Source organism: Amia ocellicauda, chromosome 22, assembly GCF_036373705.1.
Source record: "Amia ocellicauda isolate fAmiCal2 chromosome 22, fAmiCal2.hap1, whole genome shotgun sequence".
Classification (NCBI taxonomy): Eukaryota; Metazoa; Chordata; class Actinopteri; order Amiiformes; family Amiidae; genus Amia; species Amia ocellicauda.
The window spans coordinates 9,484,291-9,505,177 of record NC_089871.1 but is presented as its reverse complement, the minus strand read 5'-3'; the positions used below and the strand labels follow the sequence as shown (position 1 = coordinate 9,505,177).

General features: G+C 47.5%; 1 protein-coding gene across 1 annotated transcript in view; it reads left to right on the top strand.

Moving 5' to 3' along the window:
- smg6 (SMG6 nonsense mediated mRNA decay factor) overlaps positions 1 to 17,746 on the top strand; it is a 90,524-nt gene extending 72,778 nt beyond the window's left edge. Inside the window, exons 15-18 of the mRNA XM_066695636.1 lie at positions 5,746 to 5,890; positions 9,047 to 9,258; positions 9,990 to 10,071; positions 12,228 to 17,746. Coding sequence (XP_066551733.1) covers positions 5,746 to 5,890; positions 9,047 to 9,258; positions 9,990 to 10,071; positions 12,228 to 12,358 — 570 coding nt within the window. The 3' untranslated portion in view covers positions 12,359 to 17,746. The remainder of the gene's footprint in view (positions 1 to 5,745; positions 5,891 to 9,046; positions 9,259 to 9,989; positions 10,072 to 12,227) is intronic.
- The last annotated feature ends 3,141 nt before the right edge of the window (positions 17,747 to 20,887 follow it).

Sequence of the window (20,887 nt, the reverse complement as noted above, 5' to 3'; positions counted from 1 at the left end):
TAGCTACAGCATAACAAAGTCAAGAAGAAGCCAGTCGAGGTCAGGGTAGGTACCGCAGCCTGTGCTTGAAGAGAGCCTGGCTTTCCTGTACATGGGGCGGCAGGATAGTGGGAAGCGAGTGTATCAGTGAGAGTGTCAGTGTGCCTCGTTAGCGTTGATTAACGGGGACATTGTGCTGTTTGCAAATGCTACCCAGCCCTTCTCCTCTCCTCCTCCTCCTCCCCCCGCCCACACTCCCTGCTCTCTGGGTGTCAGTGTCTAGCAGGAAGTGCAGGTCAGCTGTCTACGTGTCTGTGCGGCAGGGCTCATGCTGCAGGTCAGGGCTGGGCAGGCCGCAGGAAACGGCCAAGACATTCCGGCGCAGAGGGGGCGGACTTAACCCCCGCACTGCCACTGTCGCTGCAGCGCGCACACACACACTGGGGACAGGACGGGTCGCCTCCCAGAGGAGAGAGGGACAGCGAGAGGAGCGGACTTAACCACTGCGCTGCCAAACACTTTCACAGACATGTAGACGAGTTCACACAGACATGTTGGAGAAGTCTTTCTTGTGAGTTAGAGAGAGAGGGAGGGAGGGAGAGCGAGGAAGAGGAAGAGAGCAGTGGTTTAAAGCCAGGCAATGCCAGTGTACTTTCACACACTCAGACGCTCACAAAGGGCAAGATTTCCTCAGGGGGCAGAGGGGGCGGATTTAACCCCCGCAGTGCCAGAGATAGGAATGTAGTTCCTGCCGTGAGCGAGCGGAAACCAAGACCCCTGCAATTCTAATAAGCTTTAACATACATAGAGGATTCATATTACAGCTCTTTAAATATATATATATATATATATATATATATATATATATATGTTAATTTAAAAAAGGAATCCAACCATGTTGCTTCACTTTACTTTATCTTTTGGGTATTTCTCACAGGGTTGATGACTCACGCAACTCATGCCACATAATCTCAGAGATTGATCTGACCACAGGCATCAAATTTTGCAATAATCGGTATTGCTTGGGATTGTTCGGGTTTCTTTTTAAATTTTATTTCATTATGCTCAGGCTCTGCTTCAGGTACGCATGCAAATCAGTCAGTCCACGGCCACAGAACCGGAATCTGAGTCTGTAAGAGATGCATGGACACTCCAAGACCTGCACTCAGCCTCTCCGCACTCCTGCACAGTCCCCCCCACCTCCACTTACACACAGCCCCCCGTCTCGTTCCTAAAATACTTACAAAGACTTTTGTTTAGTTTTCTTTCACTCCTGCTTTCCACGACATCCTGGAAAGAAAGATGTTGTTGTGTGTGTGTCCCCCAACACACACACACACACCCCTGGTTCCTGAGCCCAGTGTGAGCGAGTGTGTCTGTAAAACACTCTAAATATAGCCAGCCTGGCCTCCCTAATGACCCCCATTCATGCCTTTCGGACTGGGAACAATGGGAGCTCCCACCTGCCAAATCAGTGGCTGGGGTTGTGCAAGGGGTGGGGGGGGTATGTGATTTATGTCTACACAGGGTGCATCTTCAACCTGACCCACCCCCCCACTCTCCTCTCCAAACACCTCAAATAGCCATGACGAGACCCCAGCATAACGCAGCCGGAGCGGCAGGAAGTGTGTTATGTCATGGCGCATACCAGAGCCATTGTGCGCTCTCTCTATAATGAGACTCGGGCTAAACCGTCGGCCCCCAGCATAGGAAACAGGGTTGTTCCCCCAGTCCGTCGCCCTCCAGGTTGGGGTCGGTGAGAGCCTTGTTAACGTTACTCTCACAGGTCACCCCTAAATCTCCCGTTTTGAAAGACTGGGAACCATGTCAGTTCTTGTTCAGTTAAGAAAGCCCACTTGCATAGTTAAGGGATCTCTGACTCTTCAGGGCTTTAGGGGCTCCCAAGTGTTTGCTCCAGGTTACCTGTACATCTCTTAATATACCAAACCTGCCTGATTGATCACAATGTCTCTTAAGTCTTTCTGAGTTATGATTGACTTTTAAAACCTCCCAAAGAGGTGCTGTCCAGGACCAGGGGATCACTTCCTCACTAACTAATTTAGTTTAATTAATATTTGTTCTCAAACTACACTTATTTATCATTTTTTCATATTTTCAATGTCTATTACATGACCATTTTGCAGCAGGGATGTGGATGTAACCTAGAAGAGAGATCATCTATAAATCGCAATAGTTAAATCTACTTTTTTCACCTGAATGGATCAGTACAATAGCAGGGATTTGAATGAGGCGTAAACAAACCGCACTCCCTCACTTTGATGATGTACCTTTCTTATTTTATTCTATCCAAGACCAGCCTTGACGTGAAGGGTGTCAGTGGTTCTCTCTTATCTAAGGAGCACCCTGCTCTCTTCCCATCTCAACTCCTGTTTCTCATTCCCTCCCTCACCCTCCCTCCGGCTGTGTGTGTGACTGGGACTTCAGAGAGCAGTCTGAGCCACCATGTGTCTCCTCTCAGCCCCACTATAAAGACTTTGTTTGAAAGATGCACAAACAGTGCTTCAGTCCTCCTGGTTAATCTCTTTCTCTCTCTATCTCTTTCTCTCTCCCCCTCTCTCCACTTTCCTTCCTCCTCATAATCACATGCACAAACACATGCAAACACTCTCTCTCTGTCCCTTTTTCTCTCTCTCACACACACACACACACTCACACACTGCTATGTTTGGGAAGTGCACAATTCCGGTATATGGATTTCTGATCCTAAGCCAACCTCCCAAAGAAAAGAGAGGACGACAAAAAGATGTAAAACAACAAGAAAACCAAAAGTATTTTTTTCTTAATCGTATAGTGACTAAAAAGTGAGAGAGTGTCACTCAAAGCCTGCTAGATTAAACTGAGCACCCCAAAGATACACACATGTGAAGTTGGAGAAAATAGTACAGTGCATATCGTCCAGATGTCACTTAAATATCACCAGTATGGGATTTTAGCAAACTCAATTAGTGTAGGCCTTATAGTCCGTATAATAGGAGGGGACTTTCATAAAGCTACAGTAGAACAGTCTGGAAAACATCCTGTGAGATTGTTCAAATGGGGCCGATTTACCATAGTACAGTAGAGTAGTTACAATGAAATGCTATGGTACAGTAATTTTGGACTTATCAAAAATAAATGTACAATAGAATTGTTGTTAGATAATGGCTGCTATAATAGTACAAAACCACAGTAATGTTACAATAAAGGATGTAGGAAAAGTAAAATGTGTGGATGTCAATACTAAAACTACAGTAATTTATAGCAGGTGAGATATATGCAGAAAGTTCAATCTAGCAGTTCTCATATGACCGTGAGACAGAGGAAACGCTGAGATGGTGCGTGTGTAATAGCCGTGTATAAGGATTCAGTGATTGTTTTTTCTGCGAAACGAGAGCAACAAAAAGAAAGTTCAGTAGAAGACAGTCGTCAGCCACAGCCCTATCGGGGGAATCTTGTTGCTCTGCCTGATGCTGTATGGAGAGACGGCACTTCCCACGGCACACTGCAGATTCACCCCAATCCTTTCTCACATCATCTGGTCAGCAGGTATCTGTGGCCGTCTGTTATGCAGTCGAGTTAGGAAAGGCCCAGCCTGTGAAACTGACATATTGGTCATGTGCTGTTTGGAAATCCCCACTCTTACAGTCACAGTCATCTCTTCTTCATTTTACATTAAACAAAGCGATTGTGTATTTTTGTATTTTTTTTTGTGTATTTATGTATCCTCAACGCAGATATGGCTCTATATGTGTCTGACCTAAATGCTGGCTGCTAGGGACTTGGGACTAACAGTCAAGACTCATTTCAAATTGAATCGAATATTTTGATATATAAAATGTTACTATATGCTGGTTCTGTTTCTGAAATGAAAAATACAAATAATAAAGATGGAAAAATGGAACCTTCAATATCTCTTTAGAATTTGAAAAATGTAAATCAAAAAGTAGCAGAATCAGGAGAGACAAGACACCCATTGCACAGCATTTCAACCCATTGCAGGTTTTACATGATATAGATCTCTACAGATTGCACTGACAGCACAGAAATCTTCCATGTAGTATTGTTCTGACTCTCACCACATCGGCCGCAGGTCACATGCCTGAGATATCCAGCATGCCTTACACAGCAGCCTGTAGATACCTGATGCATCTGCAGTGGCAGTGGGAGTGCAGTCAGCACCCCTGTATTGAGCAGGGTGGGAAGGAAGGGGAGTCTGTGTGGATTCCTACTCACTGCAACACAAACAGGCACGTCCGGCCAGCCGGCGGCCACCTCCCGCGCTGTCCCTCTGAAGGCCGCTGAGCCGTAGCTCCCCCTCTACTCCCTCTCACTCTCTCAATCCCTCCCTCCTCCTCTTCTAATTTTCCCCTGGCTACCCTCCCGTTCCTCCTGCCCCAATTTTGGCATCTAATGGAAGTCCTGGACCCAGCAGCCTCTCCGAGCTCAGCTGCTGCGATGCAAACTGGGCCATTCTGCTCTGAAGGTCTCCCTGGTCTCACAGAGGGAGTTGCATGTGAATGTTCATGGCAGCGTCCACTCTGTTCTCTTCCTGTCTCCCTCTCTCTCTCGCCATCTCCTTCTCTCCCTCACTCTCAGAGACGTGACTGTCTGCACAGGCTGCTGGGGCAGCTGCCAACGCTCACTGGGGCAGGAGGGCTGCTGGGCCTCTCTCTCTCTCACACACACAAACACACACATTATTGTTCTTATGATTAATGGCAGTACTATTATTTATTTCATTATGTATTTGCCTTCCCAGTTCAATGTAAACCACATTCCTTAGCTGTTGCTGTCTTCGTAGGGACTTCCCTTAGAATCCCATTACATTAGAGCATAAGTTTCCGCATTTCATCCCAATAACACCCCACGTCAGGTGAAAATGGACAAAAGGACACATGGTTTTTGCACTTCTTTTCTCTTTTCTTTTTTTTTTTTAATATATATTTTACAAAGCAGGGAAATTGTCCTTTTCCTCAGGCATTCCTGTCACTCAAACATCTGTAAAAGCCATCTCTTAGAGCCAGTGACCTGGAGAGAATTTTGAAAAGCTCTTCGAGGGGTTTTATCAGTAGGACCTCTCGGTCTCACTGCCACGTTCCCACCTAGAATAACAGACGCTTTTCTGGGAACAGATACGCGTCTGGAGCGCTGCGAGCAGCCAGCGAACACGGCAGACAGGGATCAAGGTATTAGATTAATTTCACACCGAACAAGCAGTAGCTGGCACACTGACACGGAGAGAGGGGGGCGGGTGGGGACTGACACAGTTCTGTTCGTCAGAGAAACCTAATCAGCTTGTCTAGACCCAGGCCCTGCCTTTCTCAAGCAGAGGGCACACTTGTACTGACTTTGCTTGCTACCATTTCCCTGTTGGGCAGCTGCTGGTTCCCCGTTTCCCCACACGGGTGTTGTGTATTGTTGTTGTTGTTATTAATAATGTATTTGTTATAACTTTATTATTAATGCACTTCCTCCAGTTTTAACGTTACGTTTTAACAGTCCAAGCTTGCTTCCAATGCAGCAGTCCTCTTGTTCTGTGTCTTGGTGGGTCTGTCTCACTATCGCCTCCTTTGGGTCAGAGTGGTCCTGCAGTCTCCAGTACAGTTATGTGTGGGGCTGCATCCTGTCATAATACCGTACAGATTTCTGAAGCCCCTCTTGTAGGGGCCTTAACTGGAATATCAGCAATTTCTCTCACTCTGGTTGCATATTTTACAGCCTCTCTGATGCCCCCTGTCTGTGTGTGTTTGTGTGTGTGTGTTGCAGGCAGTGCTGCAGACCTGCCGGCAGCTGGAGATCGAGGTCTCGCCCGTGTTTCTCGTCCCCGACACCAACGGCTTCATCGACCACCTGGACAGCCTGAAGTGCCTGCTGGGCTGTGGCCTCTTTATCCTCGTGGTGCCCCTCATCGGTGAGTGCCCTCTCTCTCGCTCTCTCGTACTCACACACACACACACACACACACACACACACACACATTCTCTCAATTACACACACAATCTCGCTCTCCCACACACTCTTACACTGCACAGATTTACATTGTCCTACACCAGGGGTCACCAGCTCCAAAAGCATGTGTAGTAATGTAGAGTTCATCTAGAGGAACAAAACACCCGAGAATCCTTTATCCACCAAAGACTTTAACTAATTAGAGTATCTTTCTGCATTCTGCAATCACTAACAGTTCTATAGAATTGAGCATATAGAGTTGACCCATAAACAAACTGGATTTGGGTCTCTGGGACCATAGATTGGGTGCACTGCTGAACACACACACAGGCAAGCGAAAACACAGTCTTCCTCACAAACTGTATACACACACGGCAAAGCCCTGTTGATGATTACGTGCTGACATATACCCACACATAGTTATCCACACACAGCAGTGTTCAGTGTTAATTAGGGCACTTGAGAGCAGTTCCACGCGCTATTGCCCTACGTCTAGGCACTCTTTGTATGGGTGTGCGTCTTTGTGTATGCGAGTGTGACCCAGTGCTGGCGAGACGCACTGCAGCCAGTCTGTGCCCACTGGCCCTCAGTGTTGGTAAACAGTGTATGCTGTCATGCTGAGCTGTGGGTGGTCTGGCAGACCGCACAGGGCCACACCAGCACAGCGAGGGAGGGAGGTAGTGAGGGAGAAGCAGCCGAACGATCAGAGAGAGACACAAGGGCAAAGGGAAGCAAAGAGAGAGAGGGGAGGAGGAGAAGTGTTAGGGGGGAACAGTGAGAAACAATTCCAGCCACCCTAAAGGAAGTACAGCACCAAGACTGTGCTGACGATGTGTGACATTCTGCTCCTTCAGGACAAGCGCGTAACAATTCAATAAAGACACCAAGGTTCCACAGGAAGCAACTTCTATTTTTTTTTCAGTTAAATTAAGAATTCAGCCACCTGATCGGAGATAACGAACCCTGTCCATCAGTGAGCAGCACGTTATATAGGGAACATTAGAGAAAAGAGCTAAATGTTAGATATATGAACTACTATCTATTTTGACGGCATCAGCACTGTGGATAAAGTAGCAGGCACCCGGGATGCCCAGGCCTGGTCTCGGTGTCACATTCCTGGGATCATGTGACCTGCTACCCTGCCTGCCGCCTGGTGCCAGTGCCATCAGGGTGGCAGGCGGAGAGGCTGAGGGCGGCGGCGGTCAGGGGAGAAGAGGGGTGGAGGGGGGTATTGGTTACAGCAGTGAATGTGAGGGGCCAGGGCGGGGTGGGTAATATCAGGTGGGCTAGCGGGTGGCTCTGACACTGGAGCAGGGCAACACCAAATCCCCAGACCATATTTAGATCTCCACCCCCTGACCTAGGAGAGAGGAAAGATGGGGGAGGATGTGATGTGGCAATAACATGAGAAGGAGGGTGGGGTGGCACGGCTGGGCAAGGGGCGTGTGGGAAGGATCGCGTCCGTACCGGGAATTCTGGGAGGCAGCGGTCTCGTTACCGTCTAGTCCTTCAGAACTGGCACTGACTGAAGCTCAGTAGAATAAGAAATTATATTTAATTATGTTTTTGCATACATACATACATACATAGGCAGAAAGTCAACACCCCCTTGAACTTTTTTCACATTTTGTGTCTGCCTCAGTTTCATGCATTTGAGGACTTTAACAATTATCTACACACCATACTCCACACTGTTAAGAGGGAAAAAATATATGTATGTTTTCAAAATACAAAAGTGAAAGATCATAAGTCTAAACCCCCCTGAGCTAATAGTTAGTTGCTTAATTATATATATGCACACATATATGTATATAACAATTTTATGTATAATGACTGTAAATTGTATAATTTCTGTATTTATTGTTCCCATTGCTCTGTTTTTATATATATTTGAAGTTGAAGCATTGCCACAGTAGCTGGGTAGCATTCCCTGTAGGAATTAAATGCACAATGGCTTTAAGCACCTGGATTGCTTAGTGTATGTGCTGCATTTGTTCCGACTGTTTATACACACCGACACACTCGCTGTGAGACAGGCCCTGCGTTCCCTCAGTCTGCTATATCAGGATTTGAGGTGGGGGGGGCAGCTAAAACACAAAACATTACACTTAATTTGTTTATACTTAAGGAAAACAAAGGAAGCCCTGGCTCTGTAATGGGGATACTGGAGACTGCTGCTGTACAGATAAAGCTAGAGCCCTACACACCCTCTCTCATACATACACACACACACACACACACACACTCTCACTCTCAGGAGGACCCCTGTAGACAGTGAAACAGAAACAAACACAGGGACTAACACACATGCAGAAATGCCGATTCAACCCCGCCAGGCACACACATGCAAAAAATAGACAACAAGGAGAAACTGTGCAGGACAGTAGTTACAGTAGGGGTTTTGTCAGATCTGTGAAGATGCGGGAACTGCTCTTGCTAACTCACCCCTGTCACATCTTGTCCAACCCCCTTCCCCACCTCATATCTCCCTTCGACTTCTCCCTCTCACTTCCTCTCTCCCCCTCCCCAAGCCTTTGTCCACCACTGTCCTCCACTCTCTACCTCTCATTCTCTCTCTCTCTCTCTATGCTCACTTTTCCTCCTTCACCTTACCTCTCCTTCTGTTAACTCTCCCTCCTGTCCAAATTCTCTCCCTCTGTATCCTCCCTCTCTCTCTCATTCCCCTTTTCTCTCCTACCCCTTCATTCTGCCCCTTCCCTTCCCCTTCGCTGTCTTCTCTGAACACTCACTTTTCTCTTCCCATACCCTCTGCAATCTCCCCCTTTTCCTCTTCCACCTTTCTCGCCATCCTCCCCCACCCTCCCAATTGTATCAATCCCTCCTCGTCCCCTCTCCATATCCAAACTCACACTCAATTCCCGCCACTCACTTGCCCCCATCTCTCCTTCCAATCCCACCTTATCCTCTTTAACCCAACCCCCTGCTACCCTTCTCTCTCTCTCTCCAATCCCCCCCTTTCCCACTCCACCGCTCCTCCACTCCTGAACCCCATGTCTCCCTTCCCATTCCAACCCACTTAATTTATCCTTTCTCTGTCCAATTCCCCACGCTGCTCACCTCCCCTCTGTCCTGATCCCCTGTCGCCCTCTCCCCCCAGTGATCACGGAGCTGGACGGGCTGGCGCGGGGCCAGGACTCGGAGCGGCGCAGCGGGAGCCACGCGCGTCAGGTGCAGGAGCGGGCACGGGCCGCCGTGGCCTTCCTAGAGCGAGGATTTGAGGCACGGGAGCCCGGCCTGCGTGCCCTGACCAGCCGCGGCAATGAGCTGGAGTCCATCGCCTTCCGCAGCGAGGACACCTCCGGACAGCAGGTACACCGCACCCCGCCGCAGGGAGCCGAGCACTGGGGTTCACTTGGAGACAAACAGGAGGGAGGGGAGGCGCAGTGTGGAGTCATCCAGGAAACACTAGAAAACTACCAGAATGAGACAGTGCAGTTAAGAAGTTCCAACAAACAAAGTTTCAAAAGTTTGACTGCCTCATAGAAGCCAATGGCAAATCTCCACCGCACCGCCATTTTCCAAACCGTGCGGTAAGATTCTGCCGGCTGTAGGATCCCTTGAAACGCAGAGTGACTCACGCTTCACGTCAGTGCGGCCAGCTGTTTCAGTTCCTTCACTGTGTGCCCTGTGTTGCATCCGATCGCTATGGGATCGTTGATAATTTTGCTGACTTTGATTCTCCTCCCCTTAATATCCCTTCTGTTAACAATGGCCAAGGAGAAGTGCCAAGGGTAAAAAAAAAAGGGAAGGAAAAAGTTCAGCAGAGTTCAGTACACTATATCTTATGTTTCATGTCAAATGGTTACCAATTAATGAAGATGGCTTATATTAACTGTGTATTAACTGCTCAATTTGAGTTTTTATTGTATTGCTGCACTTTTGTATCGCTCATCTAAGATGTAAGTTGCCCTTGATAAGGGTGTCTGCCTAGATAATAATACCAAAGGAGACATTTTCTTCTGCAAGGAAAGATGAGTAGGTACCAGCTCAGAGCTCGTATAGAGGGTGGTGTGACCAGCCTGTGTCTTGTCTCTCTCCAGGGGAACAACGATGACCTCATCCTGTCCTGCTGCCTGCACTACTGCAAGGACAAGGCCAAGGACTTCATGCCCACACAGAGAGGTAAGCAGTGTGTGAACGCACGTCTGCACGAAGAGCAGGCATCTAACTCAGTCTCTGAGCAGGCTCAGACCCGGATCTTTTTGCACATTCGGTTTGATCTTTGTTTCTCTGTGTCTCTCTCTCTCTCTCTCTCTCTCTCCTCTCTCTTTCTCGATCTCTGTCCCCCTCCGTGCTGCATAGTTTTATATCCCAAGTGCTGCAAGAAACAATCTGTATTTCATTAAAAAGATTTCGGGCAACCGTAGCTCAAGAAACCCAAAGGAAGATCGGCATCCTGAATCAAACTCTCTCCTGCCATCTTCAAGTGATAAGTCAAGTCAGCTCTCTCTCCTTGTTGGTGCAGTGCTGTTTCCTGTCAGGGTTGGGGGAGGCGCGGTTGTCCGCATGCCTGCCTGCCTGCCTGCCTGGGCACAACCCGCACTGTCATCACCGCGTGCTGTCAAACTCACGCTCCCTCTGAGAGCGCTGTGAACCAACATCCTCCCGCAGGGCTGTTCTTCTCACCCACTTGCGTTCACTCCCACTTCTCTGCTAGCCACCCCGTCCCTCGAAAAGACACCCCGGTACCACTGAGAGCGTGCTCCTTGAGTCAGGGACAAGATGTGCTCCGAGGTCGACATCCAGAAATAAAAGAAAGAAATGTAGATCTGGTGATTAAAACCCTTGTAGTGTTTCAGAGCCAGGGGGACTCAATACCTAGAATGCTAATTACTTGCCTCTTCCCTTGATCTGACTTGAGCGGACTGAGCTGGGCAACCCATGCAGATTTTTTATGAATTTTCTTTTTCTTTCTGTTTTCCCTTCTGCTGCAGTCTGCCTCAGCCTGCAATCACCCAGTGCTAATGATGCGTGCTGTGGCACAGCTCATGTTGAATTGTTTTTTGTTTTGTTTTGTTTTTTCTGTTTGTTGCAATTACTTTATGTTGGTTTCCTGCCGTGGAGTGTCTCGTTCTCACAGTCAGTGTACTGCGAGCAGCAAACACCTACAGCTGCCACTCTGGGTGACTTTGGCTTTTACAAGCTTCGGGGGGAAATTAAAATGAACCATTCTGCTAGATTTCAATCGAAGGCTTAAAACTGGGCAGTAGAAGCTCCCACTCTCACCTGAGTGCATTTCTGTGTCCGTGTGTATGTTTGTGTGTCCGTGTGTGTGAGTATATGTGTGTTTTGTGTTTTTGGTGCCCTCACAGTTTGCCAGCCTCCCTCACCTGCCCGCATATTGGGTGCGGTGACCTCAATCGCGGTGCGCCCTAGGCAGGAAGTGGCAAGCTGTGAACTGTGTGGTGTGCCTGTCAAGAACCACACACGCTACAGTTCCTGCCGAGGCCCGGGCAATACGCACTGCCTGCAGAAGAGAGCACGACAATACATACTGCCTGTACCCGAGAGCACAGACCACACACCCGGTCTGTGCCAAATGAGCTCAGCTAAACAAACATGATCTGCTAAGATCAACAGTTCAGTGGACTGGGTTGTGACGATGTTCGAATCCGCATTTGTTGACGTCGAATCTCGCACATTTTTAGCAAATCTGAACTCCATTGAATACTAAACTCAATTTTTTGGAAGAATTCGAATTTTTAGCAACATATTTTGGTCTACCCTTTGCAAGACGAAGCCAGTCCGCTCATTCAGTCAGTACATTGTTGAATTTATTCTAAGCATGTGCACCATGTTTGTTCACTTGTTTACTCTATTTGGTACTTGCATATGTTCTGTTTTGTTGTATGATTTGTGTCACTAGTTTCTTTTTTATTTGACACATTGAATAATGAATTGAATGTCCACACAGCTGTATATAGCCTATAGGTGCAAACTTTGTGTTTAAACAAATTTGATTATTGTATGTCATGTTACTCCATGAAAGGAAAGCGTGTTGTTGTGGTGGAAAATGAACCAGTATTGACTACCTGTCCTTGCATGGCTGGAGTGTATTTTTCTGCACCACCCAGTAGTGTACAAAGTGTTGCTGGTAGCCTTTATGATGAGCGTACCAGCTACTGCCTAACAATGCAGATTGGATTTTGTTTTTGAAATAAAATTTACCACTTCTGTTATTTGTGCGCTTAGTCATTTCTCGTGGCATGATGTGTAACTGGCCTCTCTCTCCTCTCTCTATCTCTCTTGTTCACACTTCACCCACTCCCTCCCTCCAGATGATCCAGTCCGGCTGCGCAGGGAGGTGGTTCTGCTGACGGACGACCGCAACCTGCGTGTGAAGGCGCTGACCCGAAACGTCCCCGTGCGCGACATCCCCGCCTTCCTCAAGTGGGCGAAAGTGGGATGAGAGCAGACCAAACAGGGCCCAACACCGCACGGGAGAAGAGAACAAGATGAGAAAACACAACCCAAAAAACAAAAAAACATGATACGGATCTAAAATAATAAAAACTTCCTCTGTACGCAACAACAAAGATCAGAAACCATGAATGAGAAAGAGAGGGAGAGAAAGAGAGGTGTAAAGGAAGGCAAGGTGAGATGTTTATATATATATATATATATATATATATAGAGAGAGAGAGATGTTTATATATATATAAATGAGAAGAGATTTAGGATGAGGTTGGCTTTAGGAATGCAGGAATGCTAGTCAGGTGTGGCTCTTGAAGTCTTTGGGAAAAGCGTTTCAGTTGAGGAAGTGCGCTCCCACTGCTGGTGAGGAGGAATGAAGGCAAGGCCAGGAGCCGTGGCCACAGGACGGAACCGACCGGCCCCAGGAGTGGGGAGAGACCAGGATGGGGGAGCTGTGCTGTAACTGGGCTGGGCAAAGCAGAAGCAAGCGTGACCTGTAGGGTACATTGTCTTCGTTGTGTTGTTTTTTGTTTCATGTAATGAGATTTGTTTTAGCTGGTGTGCAAGATGACTTAATGAGCTTTTTTATTTTATTATTATTAATTTTTTTTTATGGTTCATGGCCACCCAGAAATACATAGCATTTGTTTTTTTAATTTGACTTCTATAGAGAGGGGTTTGTTTCCCCTCCATTTCAGTTTGTACTCTCTTCATAATTAGCGTGGTGCTGGCGTTTCGGCCAGGCCTCTGTCTCTGCTTGCCTCCTCGCCCTCTTTCCTCCAGCTGTCTGGGAGTCCGCTCTATCTGCGGAGGTTGTGGCACTGTAGTTTTGTACAGTCTCCTCTGAAAGGAAGTCGCAGGCGGACAGAATGCAAAAGCCTCTCCTACCCGAGGCATGTGCGTGATTATATTTGCAAACTAGGGGATTCATCCTGGTCCTGCTGTTTTACATATCAAGCAGATTACGCTTTGATATAAAATCTGTATTCAGTTGGACCCTTCTACATAATAAATTGAGAACACCGGCCCACCCTGGGTCTTCTAGTTGTCAAAGCAGGTTAGGACAGGTGAAGTGGAAAGAGTAAAATAGTAACAGTAAAGCACTGGCCCAGGCAACACAGTCCCGGTTCCCTGCTAGTACTGGAAACCACCGGCTATTCTCAGAAGCGTTTCCTGTGCTGGAATCTGATTGCGCATCCCGCCATTGTCAGAATATGTAGAAGAAATTGCATTAAGAGCCGTAATCGAGAAAAAGGAGAGAACCAGCCCTGTCCTTCACGGAGCCTGGGACTAGAGTGTGTCCCCGATCCCTGAGCATGTGCGGACAGGTAAGTGTGGCAGTGCTGTTAGAGGAGAGTGAGGGGGCAGGGCAGGTGGTTTTAGCTCAGCTCTGTGTGCAAGTAGGGACTGGCAGGCAAGTGGAGAAGCGGTGGTTGGGGGGTGGGGTGGTCACGGCACCCTTTATAGGGAGTAACTGGGCGGCAGGACGGGACTGGGCATCGGGCACATGGACTCCGTCTGGACTTGAGCAAGTTGGCTTCTCTACGACGCAACAGCACACAGGGATGCAGGGATCTTCACAGGACTTGCAAAGCCAAAGGATAATCCCCCTCCCTCTTTGATCAGGAGCCAGGGAGCACTATTGTCCTGCGAGTGAGGACTATCCAAGCACTCAAGGACAGTTCGGGCACTTGATGATGGAACCAAGAGCATTGTTGGCTTTCCCGAAATATTGCCCCTGACGTTTGGGTGATCTCCTCACACCTGAGGAGGAATAGGCATGTGGACAGACACAGACAGTCCCTGCTTAGGTTGGGGGTTATTTGAAAAAGAAAATAATCATCATACTCTACCACCTTTTTGTTAATTGTGTTGGCTTCCAGTTCCCATCATTGGTCAGATTTTCGTTGCCATTGGTGGAACAATATTTTCATTCTTGAAGATGGGGAAACTCCTTTCTTTAGGTATGAAACAATCATAAGAGTTGGCAAAGGGCTTGTTTGATGAAAGGTACGGAGTGGCTGCAGTTTGAATTTTGTTTCCATGTCCAATCCAATCACGTGCCGGTGCCAGCTTTCACACAGGGTGCTCCCTTCAGGCGGGAGAGGCACAATGAGTCGTGCATGCATGTGTGTCCCGGTACACCATTGGAAACCAACATGGAATTAACCACCGCCCCCCCCCTCCCCCCCAAACAAAAACCCTTTATTGCCCTGCAAAGTGGCATGAAAAAAACACAATTCTGATTTGGCTTTAATGTTCATTTTGTTTCGTTTAAATTGAGCCTGTGATAAAACTGTAAAACTGCCCTTCGTTGGGGAGCAAGAAAGCAGCCCAGTACACACAGAGCCCATATCTCAACATTATGTACGGGGCCTGTGTGTTGTGATTGACTGGCCAGGTGTGTCGTGAGATCTCAAAGGCTGGGAAGGCCAAGCTGGAGCACAGGCAGCCCCCGCATCCCCATGATGCACTGAGGGCAGCTTTGACCTTTTATATTACTAACATCTCTGTTAACCACTACTTGTTTTGCATCTGAATGTGTGTTTGTGTCTGTGTATGAGTGCGAGTGTCTGTGTTGGATTGAGTTTGGTTGCAAGGCCAGTGTCTTGCTGTTTTAAAGAGCTGAAGAAGTGCCCAGCATTGCTGACAAGAGAAGACGAATGAGGGGGAGTGAGGCAGTGAGTGTTGCACACTGTGGTCCGCTGGAATAATGGAGTTTATTCATGCTGACCCTGACATGATCCCTGCTGTGCACAGTGACAGTGACCGCACAGTCAGTAGGCAGCCCCCTTCCGCCCCCCAATCCCACCACACCCCAACACAGCCCACTGCAGAGGATTCAATGCCCTCAGTCAAGGGGCCACACATACGCACACACAGCCAGCAATAGCCTTTGTCATACTTCGTAGCTTCATTGGGAGGGGTGGTGGTGGTGGAGGTGTTTTTTTTTTTTTTTTTTTTTTTAACACATAGAAAAAAAATGCAATTAATCATTTTCCGAGTGTGAACCAAAATGTTTGTGTGTGAGAGAGAGGGAGGAGCTCAGAGTGTCCACTACCAGAAACTGGAGTCCTGCTGTCTGATCTCAGAGCAGGTATATCACAGGCTCTAGAATTGCCCGTCCCTGTCCCCGTCTGCCAGTCTGGTAGCGGCTCTGCTCCCCGTGACACGTGCCCGGTGGGTCAGGGCACTGGAGCTCCCAGACACTGGACACCCAGGACCTTTGGCATTTGCAGGTTGTACAAGTCTGCAGGTTGGCAGCCAGCCAAGGCTGAGGGTGCGTGCGTGGGTGGGTGGAAAGGGGGGGTCTGGGGGGATTGTTGGTGTGAACTAAATTCTCAGCAGTGATCAGTCATCACTTCTTACCTCACACCAGCCGTTCTCTGGGGACTGGGGCGAAGGATGCTGTGTGTGTGTGTGTGTGTGTGTGTGTGTGTGATTATTTTTATGAAGAATGAGTCAGTGTGTGTCTGAATGTGCAATCTAGTTCATGAGTTTTCACTTGTCTGTGAAACTCCAGGTCAGCTATTGCCATCCTTTGTTTCCCCACAATGACCCTGCAAGTGATGAGGTGCAGGAGGCCCCTTCTATAGAGGCAGTGCAGCAGGGACACCACAGCAGCCCGAGACAGGATTGCCCTTACGGAGAGCTGGGAGGGACGCACAGTCATTGGGCTCCCCCAATAACCTAGAATCTAGTCTGTGCAACAACTTTTCAACACTAGCGTCAAGATGTTCTGCATAAGCGATGTTTAAAGTGGTGTCACCAGACCAGTTGTAATGTTTCTAGGAAGAAAATGCTGCACTCTGCCTGACTCCCCACCCCACTATACACACACACATTATTTCAGCACTGCAGTTTTTCATTTGATATGTTTTATGAATGTATGAGTTTGCTGACTTCATAACATCTTTTATTAATGTCATACAAATGTTCTTCGTTTTTTTCTTCATATAAAAATGACTTGGGTTTTAAAAACAGATTTGTCTGTAAAAGCTGGTTGTGCTTGTTCTTTTTCTTTTTTTTGGCTTTGTTTGATTTTTGTTGTTGATTATTCCTTTGAATCCTGGTGCCCAGTGTTGGTTGGTCCTGTGCGCTGGTCTCTGTATAGGGGGGTTGTTCTTATAGGGTTGTGTGATAGCAGTTGTGTGTGTAGCATGAATGAGTTTCTAAGAGTCAGAGTGAGATTGTGTCTGTCTGTTTGTGAATGTGTGTAAGGCAGTAAGTGAGTGTGTGTGTGTAAGGCAGGGAGAGTCTGCAGAGAGTGTGCGTGTGTGTGTGTGTGTGTAAGGCAGAGTGCAGACAGATGATCGGGTTGTGGAGCTGTGCTCTGTGCTGTAGTCTGCCTGAGGCTGGGTTGGCTGGCTGGCTGGCTGGCTGGTCCATGCTCTCTGTTTAAACTCAAATTGTGCTGACAGAATAATTTATCTGTTAAGTGTTGCATGTGGACTCCAATGTGATGTATGAGATGCATTGTAAATTCCTTTTTTCCCCCTTCTTTTTTGGTTGAAATTACTCTTAAAACAATGTGCTTTGCTTCTGCCGCTTTTAAGGAGAGGTGGTGCTAAGGGTCTGCCGTTTTAACGAGACAGTCATCCTCTTACATGAGCTGACTTGAGGTCTAGAATCGCAGCGCTGGCAGACGGCTTTGCTATTGTTTCTCCAGCTTTGTGGGGTTTTGCACAGGGATGGGGAAGAGTGAGGGGTGCACACAGTGATACCTGAAGAACCTCATTGATTTTGCAGGTCAAGGGTCACAAGCAGGACAGCATCAATCCAGTGCTCATCTAGCTTGGCTTCAGGGCTTTGTTGTACAGGAAGCAGATTGTGTATTTTTATATATATATATATATATATATATATATATGTCTCAGATTATAGGATCTGAAAGGAATTTGGAAAGATTTAATTTTTATGTTTTGTAAGCCATGTGTCTGCCCCCCCGCCTTCCCCTCCATCCTGTGGTGAAAACTATCCCCCGCTTACACGTCATGACACTGCATCCCCCTCATTGATGGTCTGCCCTCCATCTTAGTCCAGAGCCTGGTCCTGGAGTGGCCTCTGTCTGATAGGACTACGAGGCTGTCGAGAGGGTGCATTACTGTGTGGCTGTGTTGGGTGCTGCCTGCGACTGAGCGCGCGTGTGTGTGTAGCTTATGGTGACATTGGAATGGGAACATTGTGCTGATCCCGGTTTCCCCAACGCAACGCGATTCGGCCGCACAGGACAACCAACCAGCACTGAGCTGTTCTCTCTGCAACTGTCGCCTTGTACAGAAAGCGGAAAAAAAAAGTTTGTTTTTTAAATTAATGTTTTTTAAATTTAGTTATTTTTCTTTCTCTCTACGTTAAATAAATAACATCTGTTTGGCTTTTTAAATCGTCTGCTATTGTCTTTATTTCCCCCCCCGCTAATGTTATTTTACAGTTGACATAAAACTATAAATATGTTGGTTTTTTGTTTTTGTTTTGGGTCTGTACCAGCTCTCTGGCAATTGTAGCAGGAGTGTCTTTCTGTACCCTCCTGCTGGTGTGTGTCACCCTCCGTGTGTCCAGCCTTCCCTGCACGGGGCGACTCGGATCCGGGGCATAGTGGAGCACAGGCTGTTCTCCTCATTTCTATACCTCAATTCCTCCCCCTCTCAAGTCTGTGCCGGTAGCTTTCATTGGTCATGCAGAGCCTCTGAAGGCACACTGGAGGCCCGAGAGTGTGGGGGGGTTCACATTGGATTGTGAAGCGTGAGAAACACCAGCTGTTCCTCTCTGCTGTCTCACACATAAAGCAAGAGCTCGTTAGCGAAGTCGCCCGTTTGCTGATTGTAGTGTCTGAGGGGTCCCACAACCCCTGTCCTGACTGTGTCCCTCTCAGCAGCACACACACACACGTTACACAAGGTGACATCACTGACACTTCCCTGTCCTACGTGGGAGACTTTCTCTGCTTCCTGGTTTGCCATTCCAGTTCATCCCAGAGGGGCTCTGCGAGACGGAGGTTAAGACTCAGCGCAGGCCAAGAGATGTTTGCAGTGCTCTTCTCCAGAACCACTGTTACAATCTCATCTTTGTGATGTTACGGTACATTAAGGTGTTATCTGACATGCAGGCCCTCAGCTTAGAGTCTATCAGTGCTGGCAGGATCCAAGCTTTTGGTTGTATTGTGTAATGCAGCATTGAAATGTTTTGTGTATACTAAGACTGTACTTTCTTTTTTGTAATATCATCTTGAACTTCTAAAACACCCTGCTGTCCTTCAGTGGGACACAAGGAGTCTTGAAAGACAATGACATGTCCGCAAAATGAAGTCTTTATGCAATTCTTTTTATTGCTGATTTGATTTTGAATATAGAAAAAAAAAAAAAGTACATTATTCACTGGCTTTTAAAACCACAAAAAGCCCATCGACATTTTTATGACATCATACAAAATAGGAGGGGAACAAAGAATCCCCCGAATGAAATTTATACAAACAAAAATACTGAATTATAAAACCTTTTGACATGCAATAAATACATTCATTTTATTTAAGCAATAAGAACATTGTAATGTAGAAAAATACTGATTGGTTTTTGTGTATTGCAGCCTACGTAAAAATGAAACCAAACCAAAAAATATATATATATATAGTGAGAGAGAGAGGTGATGATGAAACCCCTGGATATTTTTCATGTTCTAACAAGATCAGCTGTTTGTTTGGCGTGAGGGTCTTGTCCCTTCCTGTCACAGTGCTAAGGGTGTGGCATCTCTAGGGGTTTAAATGTGATCTCCCACTCCCACACAGATCTCTCCCCTCACTTCACAGATCGTTAAGGCACCGTGTGGTTAGTTAATCTACAGTCGCATGCACTCGTTATCCCCAGCCACACCACCAGCTCTGCTACGGTAACCCTCAAGAACGTCGGTGCTGACCCCGGATCTTGATCGAAACATCAGCACTGGGCGTGTTTTGAATGCCATCGTAGAGGAGAGCACGGGGAGAGTGGCGGTGGGGCAGGGTGGCGGTGCCAGAGCGGCGAGCCTGGGTCCGCCGTGTCCCGCGGGGCTCTGGAACAGCGCTCTCTCCGCCACACAGCCAGGCATTCGGCAGCCAGTTTAAAAATGGCACTTCAAATTATAGCCCACTCGCTCGGAAAGTGCGCCAAACCTGATTAAATCTGACCTAATCTGGCGCAGTGGGAGGGAGATGTGTGGCTTGGTGCTGTCCTCCTGTCTCCTGTCTGTCTGTCTGTCACATCCGAAGCCCTTGTTTCTCACGTAAGACAACATGATGGGCAAATGTATCGCATCCATTTTCATATTCTAGAAATGGTCATAATTTCATATTCTAGAATATGAACACAAGGTCAATGAAAGTGCTTAATTTTTTTGGTATATGTAATTTGTGAGGGGGAAAAGACAAAACTATAACATTAATATCATAGTGAGACAGGTAGTTTAAACAGAACTCGGGGGCACGGAGGGCAGCACTCTGCCTGCAAAACTACAGCCGAAAGCCACACTCTGACAGGAAATGCGTCCCTCCCTGAGAAGCGACTGCGAGAGCTGTGTAATAACTGCTGGCAAAAAGTGCTTCGGACAGTGGGGAGTCGGTCCCAAACTAACCCAAGCTAAGTTTCCTGTTGAAAGCTGACTATTGTGTTTGTTTGTTCTGTGTTTATAATTGCACTTTTAGAGGCCCTGGATTACACTGGAATTCGATCCCAGCGTCTCAGAGCGCCCTTCACCTAAATAACAGTAAGCTCCGTCTTTATTTACCAAGATATATACTGACCGCTCTATAAATAGTGCTGTACATCTGTCCTGTCAGAGCAGAGCTGTGCGACATGAGAACTGTGATTCAGAGACGTTTGGCAACAGCGGAGACATCCGCATTAAAAAGCCTAATTGTATTTTTTTTGTGTAAACCAGTTTCGTCTGCCGAGTCCACTGGCACCCTCCCCATCTCTCCCTCACAGCGAATCGTCCAGACTGGCAAGGCTGCGGACACACTGGGATTGTGCAACGGGAATGTTTTCTTTGGGTTTTTCGTTTTTTGGTTGTTTTTCTCTTTACTGGCATCTTTTTTTCCTTTGCTATTTCCACCCTAAGGATGAGGCCGAGCCTGTGTTTCATCATTCCGTTTCTCTTTCCCTCCAGAGTGTGGGAGTTTGGTTGGACGCTGAACTCTGACGACTTTGGTTTCATGAGCGCCGACAGCCTGTGACCTGGTGCACAGCGACCCCGGTTCCTTATACTTCAAAGGACAACTCCACGCTGCTGAGACGCAGAAACTATTTGGTCACAAACTTTTTTTTGTATGGTAAAACTGCAGGCACTGACCGATCACTGAGAAAGAGAGAGGTGGACTAGTGGTTAGAGCTGAGAGGTGAGAGGCAGTCTGGACTAGTGGTTAAACTTGGGATTTTTGGAGGGAGGGAGGGGGCAATGTGTGCTAGTGGTTAGACTTCAGGCCGGGGGGAGACAGAGAGGTAGTGTGGGCTAGTGGTTGGAGCTGAGGGATGGGGAGAGAGGCCGTGTGGGCTAG